Here is a 15,075-nt window from a genome sequence, read left to right as displayed (position 1 = left end):
AACTTAAACAGAAATAAAGCCGTGAACAAGTGGGGAGCTTGGCAACCTGGCAGACATTATGAAGTCCAAGCATAACGATTATCTTCGAATGCAAATCTACAGTAACATTCATCAGCAATTAAAATAGGTCTGACTGCAAATGTAGAGGAATAAGCCTGTGTTGTCTTGAGGGAGCTTTACAAAAATAATCTTACCCTCAACATTTGTAAACGTCAGACCTACTTGCTTTGTCAATGCTTGTTTTAAAGTTGTGTTTTGCAGTTGTATTTGCCGGTAGTTTTTTTGGGGGAGACAGTCTCACTTTAGTCTATCTACATCGCTTGGTGGACTGGTCTTGTTTTAGAACCCTTTCTAGATTAAGTTGGGCTTTTCTTTTGTGTAAACCTGTATTGCCAAGGATTGTTGACTGCGGTTCTTGGAGTGGCCACCAGGAACCGCTGCTTGGCTGCGGCTTCTAGCCTGCAATACGGCTAGTGAAGGGTGAACTTGCAGGGCGCACATCCGGGCGTTGCGGGGCTGTCAGACTGTGCCGTGACGTCACGGGCTCAGTGAATGGCGCTGGAGACTGGGCGGCGGTGAGCAGGCACTGGGGCAGCATGGAGGGGCTGACGCTGAGCGAGGCCGAGCAGCGTTACTATGGTGAGCTCTTCACTTTCTGCGACACCGAAAGCAGCAAGAAGGTGGCAAATAACGGACGTGTGCTGGAGCTGCTGCGGGCCGCACAACTACCTGGGGAGCAGAGTCTGCAGGTACATGGAGGCGGGAGACACTCGGCACAATCCCTGCATAGCCTCTTCGTTTGCACATTCACGCCCACTTTGTCACCTGATAGTGCCCTTGCCCACCTATCACCTAGTAAATATGTATTTAAGTGACGGCTATAGGCTCCTTTGCACAGCTTTCCTTTCCCTCTGTGCAAACCCAGTCTTTCCCCTTGCTGTACAGCACAGCACGCCCTTGTTTGAAAGGTGTTGCCCACTCTGGATTCTTGTTTATCCTTCCAGCAACAAACCCAATATTACTGCATGGGGCCACAGATTTCAATGTGTTTTTAAAGAATGTGTTCAAAGTCATCATCTTAATTTAAAAAAGTTACTCTGCGTTGTTTTCAAAGGCACTTTCCTCTAGCAGTGCCTTACTTTACGCGCCTCATTGGATACTTAACTAGATGAGGGTTAAGCATTGCACAACTTGTTTCTGTCCTCCTTTCTACACCTGGCGCCCCACCCACTGCACACCCCACATTTTCATGTTGTTCTCAATCGCTTTTTTCTCAAGACACTTATCACAAACTCTAGCCCTGAGCTTGCAACAGTAAGGGCGTCTTTCTAAATACTCTGCAGGTGAAGCACATTTGTGTTCTAAATAATGTTCTTTCTGGACTAACTTGTATGGCAGTCGATGTAACCAGTGCTGGAAATGTAAATTAATAATGTTGCAGAGGAACGACTTTTAAACCTAAAAAGCTGCCTTTAGGATTGTACTCTGAATAAAATATTTAACAAGCAGTTTCACAGGCATCTTGACCAGATGTTCAAATGGTTTTGGGGTGCCTTCACCGTAGTCTTAAGGATGTGGATTCAAATTCTGGCTTCGAAAGCGTTTAAAGCAGATCAAAAGCACTAAAAGACTTAAAGGGTGCAAATGGATTTCACGATCTGGGGAGACCTTTATTTCCTGGATCTGAGAAAACGTGGCCCATTGACCAAAACTGGTTAGTGTTTCAGTAGTCCACTGCTGCATTAAACAATTATTATTATTATTTTTTTTTTTTCTTTTTGAGCGATCACATTTTGTTTTCTTTTCTTTTGCAACATCCCTCACTGCCCAGCGGTAGTACAACGCGCTGGGGCCGTCCGACTGTTTTGGCTTGCGTGGTTTTTGCCAGTAATTTCTTTTAAGATTATGCACCTTGCGGATTAAGCAACATTATTTCTTGCACTCAAACTGTGAACTCTGGAAAGGGCCATTTTTTCACTATGTATGTACATGCTGTAAATTTGTTATGGTTGGATGATTTTTATACTGCACATTTCAAAATTAGTGGTCTTATAGCAAAGCGACTTTTCTGTATATTGGTGCATTGGCCTGCGCCACAGGTAAAACCAGACCATGTCTATGGGTACTCCTTTTAAAAAGAACAGGGGAGCATATACAAGAGTGCACGCGAGGCATACATTCGTTTTCAAAAATTGATTAGTAGAGTTTGTTGATTAAACTTTTGAGTAGCAAACACACCCATTTCATTAGCAGTGTTGTACAATATCTGCAATGTCACCAGAAGGTATTTGTACGCAGGACCTAAAATAAGCATCAAGACATAAAATGAACATCAATACAGCATTTTTGTGTACCGCTGAAGTAAGATGAGCCAAGCCTTGCAAATTCTTTCAAATTCCGCTAGACCTGCAGATGGAGTAACTTGGTTTACCTACTTGACCAATGGCAACAGATGACAAAAAATGTAATTGCCTGTTCTGTAAAATGGCACGTCACCACAAACGCACTGTGTTTTTTGCACACTGCTGCCACACACAGACCAGCCATTGACAATGAAACCTTTCTTTTGACATTTATTGCAAACCAAGTAAATGTGAAATAAAAGCTTCACCAACCCCTGCAAATGGTACTCGCCCTTCATAAAATCTACTTGACTTTGTGAGTGGGCAAGTAGATTTTGCGAACCCTGTATGAATGTCTGTAAAATGTGAAAGGTTACCTGCATGAATGGACACAAATAAATAGATATGATTAAAAGGCTCTGTCAACAGTTTGACCAGCTCTCTCTCATAGGTTATAATATATAATCCAATCATAATAGGAGCAAAGCGAGCCCTGGACGCTAACTACAGTGTATGGTATTTCTGTAGATGTACAGACTGGATGGAACTATTGATCCCTACCTTGTGTAAACCTCTAGTTGGCTTTGTGTATTATTTATGCAAGAGGAAAGAGACTATGTATGCAAAGTGGATAGTGTAGGGAACTGGGCAAACTACGTGGAATATTGTAGTTTGCTGCCATCTCACTTTCAGGGTATCTGGTATAAATCAACAGGATGACAATATAGAGGCCCTGATTCATGGATTATTTGCGTCGAAAAAACGGGATTTGTGCGTCATTCTGCCCGCAAATCCCTGTTTAACAAATAGGGATTTGCAGGCAGAATGGCACACAAATCCCTTTTTTATTAATCCATGAATCAGGGTTAGAATGTCAAGGAGTATGGGTTCATAACATGGGTTTAGAACCAGTTGCATAGATGTATGCAACCAGCAAGTAACGGAACTAATTTTGCATCAAAAGTATTTGGCCGTGTGATCATGTACATTTTTCAAAAGTGTTCACTCGTCAATGTGACGTGTCTTCCCCAACATAATGAAAATTAGTTGGACACTATGAAATTTAGATACATAAACCTACATGGTACGATGCAGTGTTTTTATTAAAAAAATTTTTTTTAACAGTACCGCTATTGTAATTAAGCATTATATAACAACTTAAACGTTTAGGAATAGATTTTGAGGATGGTCTTTAAAAAAAAATGGAAGTTAACATATTGGTCTCTGCTAGACAGGATCTAGTGAGCTTAATAAAAGTATCATCCTGATCACTTCTGGTTTGCAATTATTTGAAAAAGAAAACAAATCTTGCCTAGCACTCCCACACGGGCCTTTGGCACTTAAGAGTGGATGAGATGAGTACTGCTGCACTCTTTCTCCATTAGCCCCTTTGAACTTGCAGTGAACAGAGAAAAGGGGTTGGAGGGAGCCCTGCGGGCAAGAGGGGAATACAGGGTGAGCTGTGTTTTCATTGAACAGGGTAACTTAAATAGCTTTGCTACACAGGTGTCAATTTAATTGGCAAACCGACAGAATTGCATAGCAAATTGCCATGCCACACTGTTGTATGCCTTGGCACTTATTTTGCTCTAAATATATAAACTATCAGTTGTGCATTCTAATCAATTTTGATTGAACTATTTATGCAATTTATTATTTAACAACATGAAAAATTCCTGAAGTAACATCTTTCTATTTATACAAATTCAAGTGGATAGAAAAGATGTGTGAAAAAACGGGGAGTGCTGTGCCTAAACTAGTCCACCAACTGTCCAGAAAATGTTGATAACTACCTCCAATGCAACATGAGTTAAAACAACATCGATGTTTGAAACATAATTGCTATTCAACGAAGACATTAAATCTAAAAATTGTCAACATGTATTTAAAGAGTCTTTGTTGGGACACAGTGTCCCTCCTGAATCTGTTGGCTAGATTTCTGATCTAAATATAAGGTGCGCCATACCAACAGAGTTAAATGCTGTGTATGGTATTGTTTATTTGTAAAGCGCCTATGCACAAACCAAGTGTTTCAAAGGGCTCAAGGAAGGAGGGAACAAGGGGCTCGGGGGGGGAAACGGTCATTCAGAGCCCTTGAATTTCTGAACGATACAAATCTGTGTGGGCAGAGTGGGTGCATGGAACAAGTGCATATAATACAATTAATGATGTAGATAACAGCAAATGGGTCTGACAACGATTGTGCAGTTATCCAAGTGCATTGAGGCTCCACCATGCAAGGAGGGGAGACATGGTAGAAAATAGACTATCTTCAAGACATGGTGCATTGAGATCATGCAAGTGTGCAGACGGGTGCAGGAGGGGTGGTGGGGACAAGTGCAGTGGGTGGTGGTTGTGGGGGAGGGGACCAAGTGCACCCAGCCAGTCAGAAGCTGGGGTAAGCGTTGAGAGATGCCACTCTCATGGGTCATTGACCAAGTACAGTAACGATGAGGCAAGTGCAAGGCCTGGAGGACTGGCAAGGGTGCCGGGGACCTGTGAGACTCTGAGGTACCCAGACGGCCAGTCAGCAGGCTGTGCAGAAAAGGAGGGAGAGGGGTGATAGAGCTGAGAGAAAGGTTAGCCGGTTAGAGGGAGAGAGAAGGAAGAGAAGAGGAATGTCTTAAGGAGTTTCCGGAATTTAAGGAGATCAGGCTCAAGACTGAGTGCGGCAGGGAGGCTATTCCAGAGGGAGGCCCCTGCAGAGGATAAAGATTTCCCTCCGAATCTCTGCGTGGAGAACCGGCTCACTCTCAGAAGGTTGGAGGTAGATGAGCAGAGGGCTCGGGAAGGACAGTAAGTATTTAGGTTGGCAACGTTGTGGATAGGTAGGTCCCAGGCACCAGAAAGCCTTGTGGACAATGCAGAGGGTCTTGAACCTGATCCTTGTAGCCACGGGGAGCCAGTGGAGGGATTTCAGCGTCAGAGAGATGCGCTCCTTGGGCTTGAGGCCAAGGATAAGTCTCGCGGTTCTGTTCTGGATGAGTTGCTGACGGTGCAGAGCAGAGGCAGGGTGGTTGAGAAAGAGGCTGTTGCAGTAGTCCAGCCTTGAGAGAACCAAGGATCTGGAGACAGTGAGCCTCTGTGGGGAGGTCAGAAGAGTACCTCTTAGAAGGTGTAACTGGTAGTTGGACTTTTTAGAGATGTCCGAAAGGTGAGCGGAAAAGGAGAGGGTGGAGTCGAAGATGACCCCAGGGTTTTTTGCCTCGCAGGTGTGTGCGGGCGCAGGTCCAAGGGAAGCCGGCCAGAGTGAGAGTGGGAAACCGGGAGCAGGAGTCCCAATGCAAATGATCTGTCTTACTGGGGTTTAGGCAGAGGTCATTTGCAGCACACCATGACTGAATTGCGGACAGTCGGATATGAGCAAGGTAGAGGAGGGGGCTGAGCGTAGCCTGAAGCAGAGTTACATGTTATCCGCATAACACTGGAAGTTAGTGATGAAAGTGGCAATCACATGAGCAAGGGCAGCCTTGTAGACATTGAAGAACCAGGGGGATAGGTTACAGCTCTGGGGAACGCCACAGGTTGAAAGAGTGATAGTAGAGAGAAAGGACCCAAGTTCCACCTGGGATGGGTGGTCTGAAAGGAAGGAGGTTAACCACGCCAGAGCCTGACCTGTGATTCCCAGGGTGTCATGCAGACGTGCGATTAGGATGTTGTGGTTTACCGTTGTGCAGATGCAAGAGGAGAGCTTCAAGTGTGATGAGAGAAGTGAGTGGTCCATCCAAGAGAGGGAGAGGTAGTGAGAGGCATAGAGAGATGGATGTCAGTAGAGATTAAAGCATCCAATGTGTGGCCCGCTGTGTGCATGGAGCCAGAGGGTAAGATGGAGAAGGAGAGAGAATCGCATAGGTTGCGGAAGGGTCCTGAGAGTCCAGATGGATGTTGAGGTCACCCAGCAGGAGGAGTTGAGAGGCAGAGGAGAAAAGTAGAGAGGAGGCCAAGTCAGCCCATTCCGAGAGGAAGAGAGTGGACTGTCCTGGTAGCTGATTGAAGTTGGCCATAGGGAGAGATTTAGGAGAGAGTGAGACCCTGCAGACTAGGCACTCGAAGGAGGAATAGGCCTGAGTAGGGATGATGGACACAGGTATCCATTCTGGGAAGATCAGGACCACTCCCCCCTCCTGTCCCCTTGGGCCTGGGCACAGCGAGGATCTTGTATACTTCAGGGAGTAGTGTGTCAAAGCTAGTTGACGAGCTGTCCTTGAACTATGTCTCCGTGATGGCGAGCACATCAAGATCCATGAGTTCAAGGAGGTTGCAGATGTCAGACTAGTGTTTGGCAGCAGAGCGAGAATTAAGCGTGGCAATATGGAGCAGCTTGCCATCTTTGAAGGTCTTCCGCGTGGGGCGCAGGGGACGGTGGTGCTCCCCGAGGGTCTCAGAAGTGCCTGAGGGATAGTGGAGGGTGGTGGAGGAGCCGAGGCTGACAAGGAAGCTGGGACAGTGAGGAAATGAGAGGGAGCCTGTGCAGTAGAGGAGGAGGAGGACACCGCGCTGGAGGAGGAAGGCGCAGCAGGCAAGGGAGCCTGTGCACAGGAGGAGGAAGGCGCAGGAGGAGGAAGGAGCAGCAGGCAAGGGGGCCTGTGCGGTGGAGGCGGAAGGGGCAGCAGGCAAGGGAGCCTGTCCAGGTGGAGGAGGAAGGTGCAGTAGGCAAGGGAGCCTGTCCAGGTGGACAGGTAAGGTTTGAGAGGCGAGGTAGGAGCCTATCCAAGAGGAAAAGGTTGGTTTGAGGACCCTGAACTATGATGTTCCATTCCGATAGACAATAATGATGACCATGAAAATGGCGAAGAGTTCAAGGAGGACCTCCCAGCGGGTGCCATTGTTAATGGGAGAAGAGGCGATAGGAGAAAGGCGACCATGTGGAGAGTCTGCAAGTTGGGTGAGGCAACGACAAAGAGGATGTCTGTGAGAGTCTCTCTGGCGGTAGCTGTGACATAGGTGCCTGCAATAGCAAGGCCTGGGCTAGAGCCCAGTATGTCCTTCTTAAGTTTCTTCCGGCCATATTTAGTGATCGGAGGGGGATAGGAAATAGAGAAGCAGTTAGGGAAGATAGGAGAGATAGATAGCAACATAGTTGGCTGCAGTGGGGAGGACACTTGCCAGGTTGATGTACTGAGGCACAAGGAGGGGGGGGCGAGGCAGGGTAAAACACAGGGGGTGGAGGACAGTGGGTGGGGGGAGGCACAGAGATCAAGGTAGGGCATGTAGGACGTTAATGCAGGATGTGCTCCCAGCAAACACTATTTTTAAAGGTAGTAAAGTAACAGTTGTGCACCCAGCAAAATCGTTTTTTAAAAACATTTTTAAAATGGTAACTGCAAGTGCACAGCCGTGTTTGATTTTTCGCTAAAGCAGAATACATTTTGGTAAAAAAAAAAAAGTCGAATTTCATTTTCAATACGTTTTTTTTTTTTCGAAATGGGGGGGGGGTTCCCCCAAACCCTTTTTTTTCTATTTTATTTTTATTTTACCCCTTTTTTTTTTTTTTATTATTCCCGGACCCCAAAATAAATATATAATCTAAAAAAAAAAAAAAGCAACTTTTTTTTTCGATATTTTTTTTTCGACATTGTTTTCGAAAAAATGACTGCACACCGATCCATTCATATGATCCTCTAAGCAACATCATCTCGCATGTTACAGTTCCAGTCATCCCCCAATACATTAACATAACAGATTTGAACAACAATCGACTTGTTCTCCTTATATGCATGTTAAGTCATAGCCTAAGCAGTGCTGTGCTACGCATTTCGGTACAGGGGCTGTCCAGGGATCCGTTTACCTTGCCATACTTATCCTAGGGACACTCTGACACCAGGGGATCAGAGAGAGAGTGGTGAGTGCGAAGAGAAAGTGCAACCCAACAAACAGTGGGAATTTCATGGTGGCTTATCGTCCGAGGGGTGAAACATGTCCCAAATTAAAGTCTTCCAGGATTCAAATGTTCCTCCTCTGGGGTTGCGTCCAGGTTCCGCATTGACCTAAACCACACCCTGGTCTCCAGCTCAGCCCAGGTCTCAAAGTCTTTATGCCATTGGGAGTACTGCAGCCCCACAGTTGAATTCCAAGACACGGCGACACATCGTTTAGCAAGGATGCATGCCATGGCCATGAACTTGACAACATGTTATGTTTACTATTTCTTGGGTAAGCTCCCAGCACACATACCCCAGGGCTCCATTTGTACATCATGACCCCCCCCCCCCCAGCCCTTCTACATGCATGTTCAATGCAAGCCCAGAAACCCTGTGTTTTCGTACAGCTCCAAAACATATGAATCAAATCTGCACCCTCCTCACCACACCAAGGACAGTTCGATTGCTTATTACTGTTAAACTTAGCCACTCTGTTGGGTGTTATGTAGGCGCGGTATAATGCATTCAGTTGGCTCTGTTTGAAACAAGGTTTTCTGGATACCTCTTTGGGGTAACTGAGTATGCGTTCCCACTCCCGTTCCCCTACGTCTTTCCCTAAGTATGATTCCCAGTGTGATTTCAACCAGGAGCTTTGAGGGTTGGGGCTATTGGTCAGATTACCATACAATCTGGATACCGGACGCCAGCCGCCCCCCAAAGAATACATTAACGCCAGCTGCGAGGTCACTTCCGTTTCTGCAGGCCACCCAGACCATTTACATTTTGGCCACCCCTGTTAAAAATTGGCTGCTGGGCAACCCACTTTGATCAGATATGGCATCCAGTTCTTTATATTTGCCAATCTAGAACGTCGCCCCAAGTGGAGACACCCCAACCCTCCCACCATCGGGCCACCGCTAATGCGTCCTTTTTCCTACATGCATCTGCCACTATTGGGAGATCAGGCGAGTAGGGGGCGGGGGGTCCATCTTCAGCACTTTCAAGAGTCCGGTGCCACACCATCCTGCTCAAGTTGACCAGCATGGGCGAGTAGCCCAGGCAGCCCTGTGGTAGCCATATCAACTCCCTAAAGTGGGCCGGGGCCAACAGCTGATGCAGCAGCAGGGATTTGGATGTAACTTTATACGGTAGCCACTTTGCAACAAAGCTAAGCTGCGCGGCCAAGTTATATCGTTCGGAAGCTGTACCCCCCCTTCCTTATAAGGTAAGTACCTTTATAAGGTAAGTATAATGTCGTAAGAGCAATCCTGTGACGCGCGGCCCCCCCATAAGAATCCCCTAACCAGTGACTCGGGCAAGTGAAAGGAGGAGAGAGGTATATAATGATGTATATTGGTGAAGAAGTATAAAAATCGAGGCAGGGCGATCATTTTCATGATAGCCACCCTGCCCATCAATGACAATGGGAGTTTGGACCAAAACGCCATTGACTTCTTCAGGCCCTTCATCGCCCCAACAGTGTTCTAGTATGCATGTCCACTGGTTTATGCATAATATGTACCCCCCAGATATTTAAAGGAGCCCAGGTTCCACAAGAGTCCTAGTTCGGTAGTGCGCTGTCTTCAACCCCTCTGAGCCCCACCAGCAGAAATATGCAGGACTTCTCCCTGTTAAAGGCGATCCCCATACATTTTGCAAAGTTGTCCAATACTTCCATAATTAACGGTACGTTAGCCTCCGGTTCCCCAACATACAGGAGGACGTCATCCGCATATAGTGATACCAGATGCACGATGCCCCCAACCCGGATGCCCGCTTCCAGGAATTCTTGGCACAGATAAATAGCTATGGGCTCCAATGCCAATACATACAGCATGGGCGACATTGGACACTCCTGTCTTGTTCCCCTTTGTAAGTCCCAGCTCGCAGACACCCGCCTCCCAGACTTGATTCTTTATCAGTCGGAGACACATAAAGAATCCTTACCCATCTTCTGAGTCTCTCGCAAACCCAAATTCCTGCAACACAGCAACAGCCATTCCCAGTAAAGTAAGTCCAACGCTTTAATCGCGTCTAGTGACACCACTGCCCATTGCTCAGTGGACTCGTTGGTCTGTGCTATATGTTTCAATAGTCTCCGGTTTAGTGCTGTGCTTCGCCCTTGGATAAGGTCGCTATGTACCAGTCCTGCATTCACCTTGCGTAGCCGTCCTGCCAGTATCGTGGTTAAGATCTTCATGTCGTAGTTGAGCATGGCTAAGGGCAGATGGGAATCGCATTTCTCTATGGGCTTTCCTGGCTTGGGACCACCAGAGTCTCTTGCATACTTGTCGGCAGCACGCCCTTAGTTTAAGCTTCCTCAAATACTTTAAGCAGCACTGGGGCTACTGTCGCATTGTATGTTTTTATAAAATTTGGGGGGGGAATTCCATCGCTGCCTGGCATTTTACTAGTAGCAAGCGAGACGATTGCAGCGCTAACTTCCTCCACTGTTATGGGCAAATCCAGTGCCGCCTACTGCATTGGCCCAGGTTTGAGGAGCCCTGTATAAGATAAGGCCTCCATCACATCTTCCAGAGGAACCTGTTCTTCGTGGCTATATAATGTGGAGTACTATTCCGCAAAGATATTGTTAATCTCGAGCTGTGTTCTGCATATATTCCTGTCCGCTCCCACCCCCCCCGACCCCCAAGTTCCGTGGTCAAATGTCTAGGGTGCTCCCTCTTACATAGCCACGACAGAAGCATACCTGGTCTATCCCCTTCAGCGTGCGCCCTTGCAGTTCTCGCCATGTAATCGAATTTAGATAGCCTTTCCCATGCTTCCAGGCAGCGGTATCTAGTGTCGGCCAACCTTCCTTCATTTGGGTGCTGTCCCGGATTCGAGGCGCCTCCTTATCTCGGATTTTGTCCTCTAGCTTTCCCAATTCAATGTTTTGCGGATACCTCCTGCACTGGCTATAATATCGCCCCTCACCACCACTTTCAGAGTTTCTCATACCGTACTCCACTCCTTAACGCTATCCACATTTCTTTCCAGGAAGTCTACCAGTGTCTCCTGTAGTTTGTCCCTAAAAATGTGGTCCAACACTGCATCTGCCGGCATACGCCACATTGGGATGGGCTTCTTAGGTTCCATGTTATCATATGTGGGGAATGATCCGATATTGTTCTGCCTAGGTGCTACGCAACCCTATGTCGCCCATCTGACTCCACCCCACAAATACATAGTCAATTCGGGGGAAGAGGGCATGGGGTGAATAGTAAAAGGTGTAGCTTCTCTCGTCAGGGTGCAATTCCCTCCAGGCATCCACTAATTCTAGATTCACCAACACCCCTTCAAGGGCTGTGGAGACCGAGGATGGGGCCCCCCGGTGGGGGTGAGGTTCTATCCAGTATCGGGTCCTCGGTGTTGTGCAATACGGTAGCAGAGAGTGCGAATGTGAGATCGGATACCATGGTTCGGAAGATAAGAATTAACTATACACACCTCCAATATGGTCTATATAATCGTGCAAGACAAGGTACCTCACATTTACATCCACCTCCAGCAGCTGAAATGTCAGTTGTCTATCCAGGTGAGCACCCCTCTAGCGTATTTTGAGTATGTGGCTCCGTATTACCCCCCCCCCCCCCAGCGCTTACAGACCCCCTCCAGGTCCTCAGCTGCCAAGTGGGTCTCCTGCAACAGGGCAATAGCTATCTTCTTGCATTTTAAGAAGGATTGTACCCTATTCGTGCGTAGATATGTTCCCAGCCCCAGCACATTTCATGTTATTACTTTAACTGACTTCATGTTGCAGCCAACTAGACTCCAGCCAGTGCCCCAGGACAACCCCCCTCTGCTCCGAGCCCTCAGTCTTAACCCCAAGACTTTCCCCCACCTTCGGTGCCAGGACTTCCCCTGACCAGTAACACCACGCGCGCAATCTGTGTTCCAAAGTGTGTGTAGAAAATAAATAAATAAGGTGACTCCACCCTATTAGTACTGGCGCTCTCAGTTGGCTCCAGAAGGAGCTGAAAAGAGTTTAAACATCATTATTCAAATTATTTTGGTAACTGTGAATTTATTTCTTTGCAATATTAGCCCATCAAATTCCTTATGAGGCTTCTGGAAAAAGTCCTTCTGAAAAAATACAGGGACTCTTTTATATATGTGCCAGGATTGTTTAATTCACATTCCTGTGAAAACCTTTAGTTGTATTTCAAGTGATGAGGTGAAACAATAATAGCGTAGGCCATTAAGTGTACATGTGCCAATGCATTTCGGTAAAAACCATCTTCAGTGCTGTACACTTGTATTTAGTATCATACTGTAATTTCAAACCTGTATCGCAATAAATCAAAACATGTTACGTAATGACCATGGTGTTTTTAGAATAGTAAAAGTCAAAAATGACATACCAACGGGTTCATTAATAGGTGTCATCCCAATTCACAAGATAGGAAAAAAGAGAAAGTGCGTGTCAACTCTATTTGCATTTCTGTAATTGCCTTCATGAAGCTTTTATAATCTGAAATGGAAGTTATAATCGTACCTCCTTCTATTCTTAAAAAGTATCTTCTAACGTGATCAGTGTTTGCACTGAAAGCGGCATCTGTAGAGAAATACATCTATCAACCCAAGAACCCTCTGTGTGTATCTTGTGAAAGCTTCAGCCTGAACGGCACTCACCTCTCGTCAGTATTCCATCCAAACTGGAGCCGAGCGAAGACGCAAAGTCACGAGTGCGTGCCGACTCAGTTTCTATTTATGTGTAGCCATGGCGACGGAACGAGGCGTCATGCTCCCGCAGGGTTGCCGGAGCACGTACACTCGTGCCCACCTTCCCGTGAGGTCACGGAGGGGTGGGGATGTCACCATGGCAACACAAAAAGCCTTAGCGCAATGCCAGTGTGTGTAAGACTGGCCACATGAACAAAACTATGTTTTTAACAACTGATGATGTTCAAGGAAATACTATATTTACTTGTGCCTGATCTGAACGTTCCAAAACAAGGCTTGTTTGAAAAACTGTAACCAAAGCGCAGCTTCATAAAACCGAGTGAGCTTCTATGGTAAAGAACCCTCGGTGTGGCAAAAGCCTTAGAGCCTATGTGTTAGATAAATATTTAGATTAAAATGGCGAAATAAGTGTGCATGATGTGCCTGCTTAAAGAAATGTGGCACGCTTAGAAAAATAGTAGGATATAGAAAACAGAAAACATACCCAGTCATTCTGATTCAATCTGAGCAAACTCATTATTAAGTAGTGCCTATTAAAATGGGCAACTATCAATGCAACCATGGGTTTAAAAGTGTGTGTGTGTGTGTGTGTGTGTATATATATATATATACACAGTGTGCAATGTTTGGTGTCAAGAGTGTGCAGTGAGTATCGATATCACAATGGTTATAGATGGCACATGTAGTTTATCTCCTCATTTAACCCTTTTGGTGTTAATGAGCGGAGTCTGTCGATCCAAAATGTCTCGTTGGTCAAGTCTCTTCTGTAGGTTCTCATGTTGATCTCTTCTTTGCACTACCTCGAGGATTACAAATTTGATTTGAACCAGATTGTGCTTTTTTTTCTTACCAATGTCTGGCTACCGCCAAGTTGACATTCTGATTCCGTATACATGATCTTTGTTCATTCCATCTTATTTTGGCCACCCTTTGGGACTGGCCTACATGATAGAGGGAGGCCACATAGGCATTGTATTGCGTATATGATGCTGTGTGTGTCGCAGGTTGCAAAACTCTTGAATCTGATATATTTTTTTTCCCCTGTGTAGGGGTGATTGACTGATTCTCCTTTAATGATGTATCCACAGTTACTGCAATTAAGGCAAGGAAATGTACCAATGCGATCAGTGTTTTTCTTTTTCTGTGGAGGTCTTGTGTTCACAAGTCTGTCTTTGAGATTTTGACTCTGTTGGTAAGCAAAGGTAGGGATATCTCTTTGGTCACATGTCACTGTGTTCCAATTCTTCTTGATTATTGCTTTTATTCGATTAATTTGTCTTCAATATTTTTTTATTAATAACACATTTTATTACATTTTGTGCGATAATACAAGAACATACAAAACGCAACCATATAACTTTGCATACAACTGGCAGAGCAGTACGAGCAGGTGTGATTTGCATATAAGCGAACGTAGAAACACAGATGCTGTGAAATATAGATGCGGACAAGTCAACGACTAGCCTTTTACATACTGGTCTTTCTCAAGCAGCCACAAAAGTGATATTATCATTTGTGGCCTTAGCAGAGTTGCACGACAGAGCCCGTTGTCCATGCTTTGTCTGAGTTAAAGTGTCTGTTCCCATTTTCCCCAGATTTTATCTGCTTTGCCTGGACAACCTCTAGCTTGGTAGACTCTGCGTTCCATTAGGATGATAGCATCCACATCTGATATCCATTGGTCATATTTCGGGGTGCTTTCTGAGCCCCACAATTGCACAATGTTTCTTTTGGCAATTCCTGTGGTTGACGAGAGAAGTTGCTTTTCGAAGCAAGACATATCGACTGCGTCTTCGATACCCAGAAGAAGGAGTTTAGGGTCTGTTGGGATCGGGCGGCACATGACTTTAGTGAGTCTTTCGCTACACTTACGCCAGAAGTGTTGTATACGTGCACATTGTCAGAGGATATGATAGAAGGTCCCTTCTTCTTGTTTGCAGCGTAGGGATTTGGGGTCAGTCGTTTTGCCCCAATTATATAAAGCTACTCGGGGGTAATATATCCTATGTAGAATCTTCAGTTGGACGAGCCTAATTCTTGCTGAGATTGCAGTCTCTAGGATACATCAGAGTCGAGATCCAGTCTTCGGGTAATATTGGGCCCACATCTTTCCCATTTCATCAGATTCAGCAGCTCTTTCGTGGAAAATGAGGAAATAGCGTTGTACATCGTAGATGTGACCTTAT

General features: G+C 45.8%; 1 protein-coding gene across 5 annotated transcripts in view; it reads left to right on the top strand.

The window, feature by feature from the left end:
- The first annotated feature begins 370 nt into the window (after positions 1–370).
- REPS1 (RALBP1 associated Eps domain containing 1) overlaps positions 371–15,075 on the top strand; it is a 2,155,944-nt gene continuing 2,141,239 nt past the window's right edge. For 2 of the 5 annotated variants that reach the window (XM_069608108.1, XM_069608105.1), the window contains exon 1: positions 481–749. In XM_069608108.1, coding sequence (XP_069464209.1) covers positions 597–749 — 153 coding nt within the window. In that variant the 5' untranslated portion in view covers positions 481–596. Of the gene's footprint in view, positions 750–15,075 lie in introns of all 5 variants that reach the window. The other 3 variants (XM_069608106.1, XM_069608107.1, XM_069608110.1) reach the window with 3 other exon arrangements.

Source organism: Ambystoma mexicanum, chromosome 4q (genome assembly GCF_040938575.1).
Source record: "Ambystoma mexicanum isolate Mex_15411 chromosome 4q, UKY_AmexF1_1, whole genome shotgun sequence".
Taxonomy (NCBI): Eukaryota; Metazoa; Chordata; class Amphibia; order Caudata; family Ambystomatidae; genus Ambystoma; species Ambystoma mexicanum.
The sequence above is the reverse complement of the archived record's forward strand: the minus strand, read 5'-3'. Positions and strand labels throughout refer to the sequence as shown.